The sequence below is a fragment of the Apteryx rowi genome, unplaced genomic scaffold, assembly GCF_003343035.1.
Source record: "Apteryx rowi isolate R43461 unplaced genomic scaffold, aptRow1 scaffold_59, whole genome shotgun sequence".
NCBI classification, from domain to species: Eukaryota; Metazoa; Chordata; class Aves; order Apterygiformes; family Apterygidae; genus Apteryx; species Apteryx rowi.
In genome coordinates, this window is record NW_020450860.1 from 1,396,125 (window position 1) to 1,408,758 (window position 12,634).

At 48.8% G+C, this 12,634-nt stretch overlaps 1 protein-coding gene across 5 annotated transcripts in view; it reads right to left on the reverse strand.

The window, feature by feature from the left end:
• Positions 1–1,517: 1,517 nt before the first annotated feature.
• ARHGEF6 (Rac/Cdc42 guanine nucleotide exchange factor 6) overlaps positions 1,518–12,634 on the reverse strand; it is a 46,481-nt gene continuing 35,364 nt past the window's right edge. For 2 of the 5 annotated variants that reach the window (XM_026082661.1, XM_026082662.1), the window contains exons 17-23: positions 12,358–12,483; positions 9,151–9,171; positions 8,217–8,310; positions 7,111–7,200; positions 5,798–5,897; positions 4,808–4,862; positions 1,518–3,876 (exon numbers count right to left, since the gene is read on the reverse strand). In XM_026082661.1, coding sequence (XP_025938446.1) covers positions 3,736–3,876; positions 4,808–4,862; positions 5,798–5,897; positions 7,111–7,200; positions 8,217–8,310; positions 9,151–9,171; positions 12,358–12,483 — 627 coding nt within the window. In that variant the 3' untranslated portion in view covers positions 1,518–3,735. Of the gene's footprint in view, positions 3,877–4,807; positions 4,863–5,797; positions 5,898–7,110; positions 7,201–8,216; positions 8,329–9,150; positions 9,172–12,357; positions 12,484–12,634 lie in introns of those variants that run through there. The other 3 variants (XM_026082663.1, XM_026082664.1, XM_026082665.1) reach the window with 3 other exon arrangements.

The following is a 12,634-nucleotide window of genomic DNA, read 5'->3' on the forward strand; positions in this document are numbered from 1 at the left end:
CTGCTGCCGGTCCGGGTGCCAGCTCGCCCCGGGGCTCCCTGCTCCGTGCTGGCTCTCTCCGGGCCTCCCGGGAAGCTGCCGTCATCTCTTCCCAGGAGKCTGCAACTTGTCGGCATGCGTGCGCACATTTTCCTGGTATCCATGCTTTCTCCTGCGCTGATTTTCCCCTCCTGCCCCGCAATGCTTTGGGCCCTGATGGGGGGCTGAAAGCTCTTCGGAAGAGCCGTGGGGCAGGGACACGCGGCGGCTTCGGCCCGTTCCTGGAAAGCCCCGTGCCCCGCTCTCTTGCCTCTCCCCTTGCGTTACGGTCACCGATCCCTTGCAAGAGGGTGTGAAACGCGGCCGAATGATTAAGCCGGTGCTGCGCGCTCCTCTAAGCGCCGTACGGCCCCGAGGGCGCCGGGGAGCCGCGGCCCCAGCGCGAGAGCGGGCGGAGGGGGACTCCCACGCCGGTTCGGCTTGGCCTCGGGGGGATTTGCGGTGGTGCACGCTTGTGCCGTGGAGCAGTGCTTCACGGCGGTGCGGCTGGCGGGAGCAGCCCACCGCGAACAGGCGCCTCCGGGGCTTCCCCAACCACCAGCCACACCGATGGTTCGGGCTGCACAGATTCAGCTGGGTTTTTCTCTCCCACACGGATGGTCACTTGGAGGCTGCAGCAAACCCTGGTGCTCGGAGGAGGCTTGCGCTGCTGCATTAGCGCTCGGTCCTGCAAAGGGCCTGTTTGCAACCCGGTGTTAAGGGCCCAACAGACCCGCATCCAGCAGGAGACCTGCGCGTTTGCGGAGGGAGGGCAGGGCTTGACTCTCCTCCCACCCGCCGCGAGGGGAGAGCAGCAGTCCTCCCGCGCTGCCTTCAGACTCAGCTTCGCACCAGCCGCAGCCCTGCTCGGGCCTCAGCCGCACTTCGGGTGCGGGCTGCGAGCGTGGCGCGGCGCTACCGAAGGAGTTAAAAATACCTGCGTGCAGGAGAGGTCTTGTCCAAGTGGTAGACCAAAGGAAATCCTGTCACCACACCTAATCCCCAGAAAAAAAACACACACAAACGATACCAAAAAAAAAAAAAATCCCTCAAACAGGCAGGAAGCGATTTATCTACAGAAAGCAACCGACTGGTGCAGTAAAGAACAGCTCTACTCCATAAAGTATCCTTGCTAGCAAAACGCAGGCAAGGCTTGAGAGATGAAACCGTGTCTCCGTGGCCCAGGACCAGGCTCCTTCTCGGCGGCGGGTGAGACGGYGCCAGCCCGAACGCCAGCACGACCCTTTGAGCCGTGCCCCGCCGCGGCGGCGAGCGGGCCGGAGCGTGCGCGATGCAGACGCGGGCAGTTCGAGCACCTTCTTCAACCCCGCCGGCGGCGGCCGGGCACAGCCTCCGGGCTCCCCGGTGGGAGGCTGGCTGTCCTCCTGCGCCGGGGCAGGACGCGTCGCCCAGTGCCGCCAGGTTTTCACATGTGGCACTGACCTGCTTCCCTGGGGCCAGAGGAAAACGGGAGGCGGAAAACACAGGAAGTGGCACAGTCAGCTAAGAAGCGAGTTTTATCCTTCTTTATTTGTTGAAAATGTCAATTAAAAAACTGTTCAAAATAAAAACATGTTAGAAAAGTTGAACTTGCATAAGTAGTAACAGTAAATAAACCTACATGACAAAGATAAACTGGAAGGCAGCTGACAACATCCATCTAAAGACAGACTCACTGGAACCTATTTACAAAGCGCTGTAAACAAAGTAAATATTGAAACATTGCTGTCCATCCGGCATGGCTTCTTTTCCTTTTTTATTTTATTTTTTTCTTGTCTTTTTTGGCTTCTAGCTCTTGACAAACGCTTGATCCAAAATGTCCCAGTGTGCCCTCCATCACATTACATCTTATGAACATGCATATGTACACAGCACGGGTTTCAACTAAACTGGGGGACAGCAGGCAAATATTTCTAGCCTTTCCTCAGAGTATAAATGACCCATTGGTTTGCTTCCTTGCACTGATTGCACGTCCCGAGCTAGGCCCTAGCCCACTTTTGGCCTGGACCGGATGATGCCAGGAGGCCGCCTCAGCCTCGTTACGGGGTGTCTGGGCAAAGCATCCCAAAACAGCAGCGTAAACTGACTTCAGGCTCAGCCACGCCAGCACAAGCAGCAAAGGGACACCGTCCTGGGAAAGGATTAACCAGCACAGTAGCACTTGACTGATGTCCCAGCAAATGTCAAATGCGTGCCCAGGTGGGGATGTGGAGAGCTGCCATCTAGCTGGGATGCTCTGGGGATGGCAAGTGTAGCCAGAGGAAAAAAATCCCTATTTTGTCCCTGAAACAGCTTAGAATTAAATGGGGATGCTTTTTAAATTCCTTGTGATGTTTTCGGAGTTTAGCCCTCCCCAAACACCATTTGCTATGTTCTGGCTGCATCTGAATTGCAAGGAGGGAGTTTGCAGCTATTGCCTCTATTTTATCCTTCACGAATAATGTAATGGTCTGACTGTGTAGTGAGCTGTGGTGTGTCTGCATACCCTGGGACCATGCTGCCCTGTGATATTCATAAGACTTATCATTACCTTTAACAGAAGATTACTTTCATAATGCTGCTAAGAGGGAAGAAAAACATCAGTTATAAACTAGGGTATCACACCAAATAAGATGAAGATATCTGATACATATGCATGTTGTCTGTGTGCTGTGCTTGAGGAGCTGTGCAGGGATCTGGAAGGGTGTTACTCGTCATTGCCCCAGGACCGCTCCAGCTCTTGTCAAAGCATAAACAGAAATACCTTTCCTATCCCAAGAGAAAGTTCCTTTTTCCTGGAACAAGCCCCTTTGGGGTGATGGGAGAGAAGTGGCCATTGGGAGCAGAGAACGAGCACATTTGGGGTTTTCTTTTGTCAAGCAGTGTTTGCATTTCGTACGGAGAAAAGCATGTACTGCAAGGGGGAGCACAGCAAAACTATCAACTCATACAATACCTGGACACTCGAAGTGAAAATGCAGCAGGGTGCAGGAGTTACAGGTCATGCATAAGAAAAGGTACTGGGGGCAGAACAGCAGGTACCTGTTGTGCTGATCGCGAGCTGTTAGGAGGCAGTACCGTGCAGCGTACCTTCCCATGCGCTCTGACAGGTGCTCCAGATCTGACTTCCCCAAGGACTTAAAATGTCTTCGTGGTAATTGCACATTTTAATCAGTATCAAGGCCACACAGGAACCACAGTATTGCTGGGCTCTAGTTCGCTACAGTCAACTAATGGGGAAAAAGAAAGTGGATGGGAAAAGCTTCCCCAGTTGTGATTATCTGAAAAGAGGAGCATGGTGCTTTTTGGTTTCTGCTCAATGCCAACTCAATAACATTTTCATTCAATAAATAGGTACTGGAGCTTTTAAAAGAATGAAAGCATTAAAAAGTGCTTACGTTTCCTCTCTAGGAAACTACTGCCAAACCCTTTGTGAGCGGCAATGATTAGCAGAGCTTGTATTTGCTCCCAGCAGCAGGTATGATGAGGTATTAGTTGCTGCAGATGAATTGCAAGTCATGGACCGCTTGCTTACCGTTTTAGTTGTGATTGTTTTTGTGTTTGTTTTATTTCCTTATAGGATGAAAAAAAAAACCCATTTTTTTCTCTATGACTTATTTTTTGGTAACAAAATCCCCAAAACCAACAAAATAAGGAGCAAAAAGAGGCAAAGGATCCAGTTCTGCTTCCCAAAAAACACCTGAGGTCACACACCACTGCCAGCAGCTTCTCCCAGATTCAGGCTATCAGAGACGACTTGCGCCCCGTGTCCTCCCTGGCACACTCATCTGTCTGCTTCAGCAGCCTTCTAACCAACTTCTCCAAATCTTTCCTTGATTTAAGCTCTTCCTCCAAACACTGTTTCATCCTTTTGTTCTCCTGTGAGGTGAAAAATAAAGGAATAAAGATGCAACTAATATCCATGCACCTTATGCAATGATGTACTTCTGCATGTCTGGCTGCCTGTGGCTTGGAGGTGATAAAATGCCAGAATCTGACAGGTTAATGGCAGTTTGCAAGGACAAAAAATACAAGTTACCTGTGGTCAGACAGGCTCAAGCAGAGCCTTACTACCTTACAGACCTGCACAAAAGCCTCAGCGACTTTGAGCAGTCAGAAACATTCTCCTGAAAACCTTATTCCAAGCCTGGGTTTGAGGATCCTGTCCTCCTGGTGTGGTGTTACTCACATTCAGGCTTGGGGCTGGAGGGAAGAGGATGCATTTCCTCTGAGCCCACAAGAACCCGGCATCTACCATATTCCTATCAAAAGGACAGTCAAGTTGAAAGAGAATTTAGACTTGGAAGGAAATTTTCATGTTACAGCAAAGGCCAAGTAGTCCCTTCCTCATGCAGGCTCTGGTACCCAAGTGACGACGTGGTGAGCTGATCCAGGGAGCTAAACCAGGGGAAAACTAACCCAGCAAGAAGAAAGTGAACAGTTTTCTTTCTTCTGCCCTGAGTCACCCACGAACCCACAGCACTGATGTAAGGGGCTGCACGGCTGAGGGAAGACAGGCAGCAGCTCTCCCCTGTTGTGGTCGGCCACGAGATAACACGGCAGCTCGAGCGAGAGCCATTGCCTCTGGCAGGCAGACACGTTACCTAAACAGCACGGTGGGCATGGCACTGTACAGCTCCCGCAGCCAGCGGCAGGAGTGACTCTTGCTACGCAGCTGCAGGATCAGGTCTGCAATCTGCAGGACTTTTCCTCAGCACTGGCCAGTCAAACACGACATCCCCAAGCACCTACACGCTGGTCTGGCTGGCTTCTGATCTACCCACAGTACAAACAAAACCACTCAAATTACCTGCTTCAGTTCTTTGACTTCATCTTTCAGTGCATAAACCGTGTCAACAAGGCTCCTACAAAAACAAGAAATCCCCAGAAAATGAAACAAAAGGAGCTAAAGTGCAGTAAAACAAGAGAATGGGAGTGTTGCAACCGAGACGCTAATGGGAAGGTGCTTCTGGTTTCTGCTTTTCTCTGCTGCCCATTGCAATGGGCACTGTCATTGCTGCCTGTGAGAGCACTCTGGAAACACCGTCCAGAAGCATTTATCAGCCACTGGTCCAAAGTTCAAAGATCTTTTCTTAAAACTGGAGAAAAATACCCCATTCTGCTGGCTTTAAGTTATCAACAAAGTTCTGCAGCTTTGGCTTCCTTGTTTACACTACTGCAAAAAATAATAATGGTTTTAAAACTGAAAGTGCCTAAGTATCTTTCACAAAATGACCTTGATTCCTTGAGGTTATGCTGCAAAAGAAAAAGAAAAAAAAGAAAGGAATGCACTGTCTGCGCTAGAAAGAGAGCAGACCAGTGCAATCACCCAGATGCTGAAGCTCTGTAAAAGCACTCCCAGACAGCATTACCCAGGTGATGACATGCAGGGCTCCCAATGGGTACCAGTAGCCCAGTAAGTCAGGAGCATAAAAAACCCCTCATCCGGTTCAGACCTCCCTAACGCCATTAACAAAATCAGGGACTCGATAAACTAGCTCTTGGGACCTGGCATACCAACTTGCAGAGGGCTACAGCCAGTTCAGAGCAGCTGGGAATGTGGTTCCATTCACTAAAAGGGACAAATTCCCTATAGAAATAGCCCAGAGTTTCTGGCACAGCCAGGACCCCAGCGAGGACGGAGACAGCAGTCTCTGTCAGGCTGTAACAACACCTGGCTATTCTGAGCTCCGCATTAGCTGTGCTGCTCTGCGGAAATGCAGAAGGAGAGGGCATTAGTTCTTAACATCCTTCCAAAAAGCAACAAGGGAATCTGCAAGTGGAGAGCAGCCTCACTTACTTTTCCTCCGTGACAGTCTGACCGTTGCTTCTCGTTTCCTCTATGATGATTTTCTCTTCCTCGGGAAGAAGGACTTGGGGGATGGAGTCTTTACGGGAGCCTGGGTACAAGAATTACTCATCAGGAGGAGAAATGGAGACTCTCCCTGACACCCACGCTGCGCCAGAGACAGCACTGCAAACTCGTATGTTGTTCACCTCCTCCGCAAACCTGGGATGCAGTGGAGAACTGGGGGCTCAAGCAGATGCGCGGCTCCCAGTGCGGACCCCTGCGCTGCCCCTCGGGTCCCTGACCTGTGCGTGGGGGCCACCCCAGAGCCCCCCTGCGAGCGACGTGCTGCCCTTGACCTAGCAGCCCCTACGCCTTGGACGTGGCTTTTTGGGCGAGCTCAGCGAACGCAGAGGGGATGGAGCCAGCCCGGAAACGGCCGCTAATAACAGAAGTTACCCCTGCTGTGCATCCCGCAGTGCATGTGACAAGGTGTTAAACACATGCATGCAGCCCCAGCCTGGAAACGTGCCACGGCTTGAACGCTTGCTGTGACACCCGCAGTAATTCCTGTTCTCAGTGTAGGGAAAACTGAAAAGGGGGAGCACTTCGGTGAGACCTAAACATGCACGTATGTGCTCTGCTGTGCGGGGAGGGACTTGGGTATTTGCCAGGGTTGAATATGGGCTTATATACTTAGCTGAACTGGAGCTAAAAAAGGAAGTGGAAAGATTTCAAGAATGCTTGGTGCATCTAAAGCTACATCATTAGTTATAAATGAAATCATTCGATTAGGGTCAAGAGCCCTTGGAAGAAACAGGGCCCCCCATTTTTAAATGTAGCATCATTTGCTATTTCGCTGATTTAATTTGACATCTCACCAGCAATGATAAATAGTTTTATTTCCAGAGTTTAAGATGTTAGATAGTCGGGTTCTTATGAAGCTGCTTGTTCTTAAATACGCAGCTGATTGAGAGATAATATTCATGCTTCCTTTCTAAAGCTATATGCAACCTGAGATTACCATCAGGTTTTCATGCTGACAGCCACAAGCACTGACTAAGTTTGTTTAATTCCTAACAAGTGCTGGTGAAGTAGCTGTGTCTCATCTACCCTCCTACTTACTCATTCTCTGTGTTTAGAAGAAAAACAATGGCAAATAAACCACTAGGCAGATGAAGCTTCCTTATCTTGAAGATTGAACACCACACAGTTTCCTAGCAGAAGCCTGATTGCCGTATGATGCAACCATCTGTTTTTTCCCAGAGGGGTTATCAGTGTGGTAGACAGAATAGAAGAATTAAATAATCTGGTTGTGTGCCCACCTGAACTGAGAGCTTGCTGGAAGCCTGCCCCAGTACAGTACGCCTCGATCACCTTCAGGATCTGAGCATCTTCTTCTAGCGCAGCAGTGCCTGTAAAACATTGCGGACAACAGCTATCACTAAAAGCAAACTTCTCTGGCTTCATCTCTCCCAGCCCTTGTTCCAAACTCTCTTAAGAGACGAGCGTGTTGTTGCCTTGACTGACACTGTCTCTGCAAATTTGCCCAATTCCTTTTTGAGCTTCTTTACATTTTCTGGCCTCTGCAGCATGCTGTGGCACTGAGCACCATGACTGAATGGTGTGAAAACACACTTCCAGCTGCTTGTCTTAGCAAAAGTCAGGGGGTGATGTCTGACTTTGGCTGAGGGGAGCACTGGGAGCTGGGCAGGCAGAGCAGCCCTCCTAGTAGGGGCTCCCTAAGTGTACCCAGGACATCTGGTACAGCTGCATCAGAGCAGGACTGGGAAATGTGAAGTCCTCATTTCAAACTCTTGATCAATACTGTCTTCTTGAGTGAGACAACTGACCTCCAGCTTTTATATTGCAGCAGCTCACCAAGTGATCAAGGCCTTTCACATAAAACCCACTAGGAGTGTCCCAAAACGGACTCCAGGGAGCTGTCAGAATGACTTTCTTTGCAGGTGAACACCTGCATGGATAGGGCCTTTTCTGTTCTCTGGTCCCCTATGAAAATTGATGCAGGAGCTGATGGCATGGACAGATAAGAGCTTGTCCCAGCTCTCATCTTGCTCTCTATGATATGTATTGTACTCTCCCAGACGTATTTTGACGATTGTTTGCTGATGTGCTTTTAATGCACTTTTAACAGCTCGGAAGTGGTTCCCTGACTTCGTAGCCAGGACAAGACCATCTACAACCACATGATTGTGTGCTAGCAATCACAGTGAGGACTGTAGCATCGCTCAGTAGTTCCGACTCAGAGGAGATGTATACAAGGTGGAGGAACACTGCACTTCCAGACACCTCCCATGAACAGCAGCATGTAGACCTGCTCGTGTGTCTCATCATGGAGGCTCTCAAAGCCTTGTGGAGATTATTGAGCAAACAGAAACCTCAGAAAAGAAGAGAAAAATTCAACACTTACTTTTCCTAATAACAAACTCTTCATCAGAAGCTTTCCTCTCAGTTTTCCTTTTCGGAAGAAACTTCTTCATTGTTTTTGGACTCTTGCTGGAATCCTATAGAGAAACAGACTCCTGTATTTAAACAGAACCAAAGGCAGCTTAAACAAAGGAGCAGCTCAGGCTGAACGCAGCTATCCATGTTATGCGCAACACGAGAGAACTACAAAGCAGACAATGACAGAGTTGGGGAAAACAATGCTTTTTGCCTTCCCCATGTACTAGACATGCAGCCACTGCTCCCTCTAATAGCAGTGGGAATTGCACCTGCAGATCTAGGACATGACACAGTCCTTCAGCAAATGCAACCCTCAGCTAATATCCTTTAGCTAAAGAATTCACACACACTCACAGCTCTTTTGGTCTCTTTACCAACTCTGTGCTCTTTGTTAGAAAACCCTGTAATATTGGTTATTTCCTTGACTCCATTTTTATTTCTAATGTAAAACAGTTGATAAATGACATTGTTTCTAAACGCACACAATTTATTTGAGAGTATAAATACCCCATAAACATATATAGGGAACAAACAAATACACACAAAGTTAGTGTCTGCTATGACTCCATAAGTAAGAAACAAAAGCTTTTATCTCCTTCACTGAGTTACGAGTCTTGCTCATTTGGAGAGAATTAGTATATTAGCAGGTTACATGCAATATAAATTTTAAGGAATGGCTAAAAAAAAGCAGAAGAGGCATGCCAGGAAGTTTCAGTATCACAGTCCTAAATTCTTGTTGAGATTTCTCTCAAAATATATTTGCCAGTCACAATTGACTCTCATGTTAGCATACTGATCCATCACCAGGCAAAATTAGGGTCATGCAAGCACGAGAAGCATGAACAAGAAGAACAAGCATTCTTTGCCRCAATAAGCCAAAGAGATGTATCTACTCTTACCTTTAAGATATAAGACATCCTCTACAATGAATATGCAAAGAAAGAGAAGATGAGTGTGAGAGGTTGATGATTTTATTGACCAAGTCCATTAAATCCACAGTTCTAAAACACATTTAAATGTTAGTGTTGCGATTAATGCGTCACACCCTCTGTACTGGTTTTAGAGCACTATCAACATGCAAAGGAGGATGGTGTCATGCAAAACTGAAAAAATTATATGTGAAACGCATGGTAAGTGGGCATTAATACACTCTAAACACATCAAAATAGAGCACATGCCTCCTCGGTTAGTAGTAGACTTCTGAAGACATTGCTTGTTTAGGAAAATGCCTCTTGGAAAGGCAGCGGGCGGAGAGGACTGCAGCACCCAAACACCCGCTAACAGCCAATTCTGCAGCCACCCAGCATGTCTGGCTCTGTCCAAGCCCTGGGAAGCCACACGGGGGCCTGGYCCCATGCTCAGCACTGGTCCCACCAGCTTCGGACCGACCCAGCAGAGATGAAGGGACACTCTGGACACCCCAGTGACAATCCCCCAGCACCGTGTCTGCTCAAAGGGAACCCTGCCAGAGGGACCTGTTCTCCTCACTGGAAACCTGACAGAGTCAGGCATCGGCCTGGTGGGATTTCCCTGCTCCTGCTCCAGGAACGGGACTTCCCTGGAACGTGCTGGGGAGGGTCCAAGCCTGGCCGTCCCTGGGGCTGTGCAGAGGCTCTCGGCACGGGGAGCCGGGCGGCTCTCCTGCAGATCTGGCCAGTGGAACTAATGAATTCCCAGGTTATAAACCCTTCACCTAATGCAAAGCAGGTTACTTAAAAAAWAATAATAATAATAAAAAAATATATATATATAGAAATCATCTGTAAGTCTTTCTCACTTTGCTAACCTGAATCCAGACACACCGCTGTACCCACAGCACCTGCTTTGTCATTTCAAATGATTACTGGAAACAGAACAGGAAAAATGACCCAATTTCAATGGAAATAACAAGAGTGATGTGCGGTATGTAAGCAGGTTCTGGGGTTTCCTGAATACAGCAAGGTATGAGGAAATGCACAAGACCGTGCCATCCCATCCTACACTATTAGAAGCCAATTAAAGCAACACTGGATGTCTGAAAATCTCTAATCTTTTAATCAAACTCCCCCACTCCTTTCCCTGCAAATAACCTTTGAAATTTGTATTCATTTATTTTATCTTCATAATAGGAATGTGCCTTGCTCTGAGCTATGGGCATAGTTTATTTTGTGTCCTGCTTTCAATTTTTCTTTTTCAAATACAACGAAATAGAAGTTCTGCTTAGGGACTGAGCACTCTGGGGCTGCAGGGAGGGACAGGGCAGATGAAAATCTGCTTGGGCCAACAACTTATTTCACGTTTGACATCACACGCCTGTGTCCACAAGTCCCTCTGCATTTAAGAGGGGAACAGCCCACCAGGCTCACGCAGGTTGGCCTTTGGAGCCTTAATATCATGTTGTGCATTTTCAGCTCTGCCCCAGCTCTGGGGGAAGCCCACTGGCCTTTGGGTTTCCACTGACCTGTTCAGCCAGCCTGGTCAAGCAGTGGCGGTGCCAGGGAGCCTTGCAATTAGTCGTGTTTTCTTGTAATTTGTTTTCAGTTAGCAAAATGTTTGCAACAGGCAAAGCCCCATTTCCCAAGCTCCGCTTGCAGTCTAGGCAACAGGAGCCTAAGCTGCTCAGCTGTGACCACCAAGTCTGGTCCTACCACTGGCAGCTGCGGCAGAATGACTGCAAGTCCAAGCCTAATGCAAGGAAAATCTTTTCACTATCTGAGGACTTTCTAGCCTCAGCAGTGTCTTTAAAGGAAGGCTCATTAGAGGAAGATGGGGGCTGCCTCCACTGCTTTCCATGGTGAGTCTGTGATACTGCTGTCCACAGGCAAACCACAGTTTTGGGTCCTTTTACACCTTGCATGCCACCATCCAGCCCCGGAGCATCGGCACATCCCGTTGGGCTTCCTGTATGCACAGCCACTGCTTCAAAAACCTCTCGCATCCTTTCTACGCAGATAGTTTAACTCCTGCTCTGTGGGCAGGGAATAACTGAGAAAGTGCAAAGGATTGTGGTATTAATGATATCGCTCAATCTGTGGTTTTGGCCTACATTAAAAATAAATACAATCTTTCTACTTTCACACAGAAAAATTTCTCCTCAAATTAAAGCCCCTTCCTATATTTTAATTCACCATGCAAACAAGAAACTGTTTAGTCTACATTAGGGATTTGGAACATGCAAAGATTAAGGGTGGTCTTCAGTTTGCTCGCTTGTTTTTTTGAACAATTTTATTTCTAAATTGAAATTTATTATTTTATGAATTTTAAGAAATAAACATAACAGAACACCATGACGCCACCTAAAATCTCTGCCTGGAGCAGCAGCCCCGCAGCCCCCCTGGCTGCCAGGTTTTCTGTCCCAGAGAGGCGGGGGGCTGAGCCGGCGGCAGGGCGCGAGCCCCCTCCCCGTGCCCACGCTGCGCTCGGAGCCCCAGGCACTAACGCTCCCAGGGGTGCTGTACCAAGAAAGGCCGGTGACTCAGAACCGGAGTGCTCTATCAGTAAGAGGAACATTACCCAAGTTACCAGTGAGTAATCCCAAAAGTTTAATGTGAGGTAGGGAAGGAGAGCATTGCAGTTACCGCAGGGGTTGAGAACAGGAGCTGGGTTTTAGTTTGGGTTTCCCCACTCCGCCGTCCCGTGGGCCTCCTACCTCCCAGGCTCAGGGTTTCTGCCGGGGAAGCAATCCCGCAGGCTGCAGGTGTGTAAAACGCTCAGGTGGGCTGTGAAGGAGGGCTGAGCGCACCTGCAGGACTGGGGACATCCAGCAGCCGAGGGCAGGAGCGTCGTGGACCACAGCAATGAAATCCCTGCGCCTGCCTCCCAGGGCACTGTCACTGACTGAGAGCGAGCTAGGGCAACCGACCGAAAACACTGAGAATGGGACACTAACCCTGCAAACACACATGCTCAGGCTCCACTTGCAGCATAAAGCCAGGTGCAGCGACAAGCATCCGTCACACGTTTGCAGGACTGGGGCATGACTTTGCACAGTATTTTCTCTTAACATTCCCATTGACTAAGGAGCAATAAACCTAAGCTTCTGTGCCTTCACCATGGGATAAGAAATCTGGGCACAAACACTGGAGACTGTCATGAAACGAGGGTACCCTGTGTGCACGGGGGATTACCTCTTTGTAACTCAGTGCTGCCGACGGTCTGAGCGGAGGAGCAGGGCGGAGGCAACTCAAGCTCCAGGGCTTGAGGATTTTGGGGGGCTCCAGCGGGCCACGAATCTGTCCAGTTGAACTAAATGTCTGAGAAAATAGATGAGGAACAATGAAGACTGCTACCCACCAAACAAAGTATCCAAACAGAGGGCAACGGACAAAGGTTCGCTATGAACTCTTTTAAGCACACGTAGGTTGCAACCAAAATAGGGCAGGATATAGAAAAATGCTATGAGCA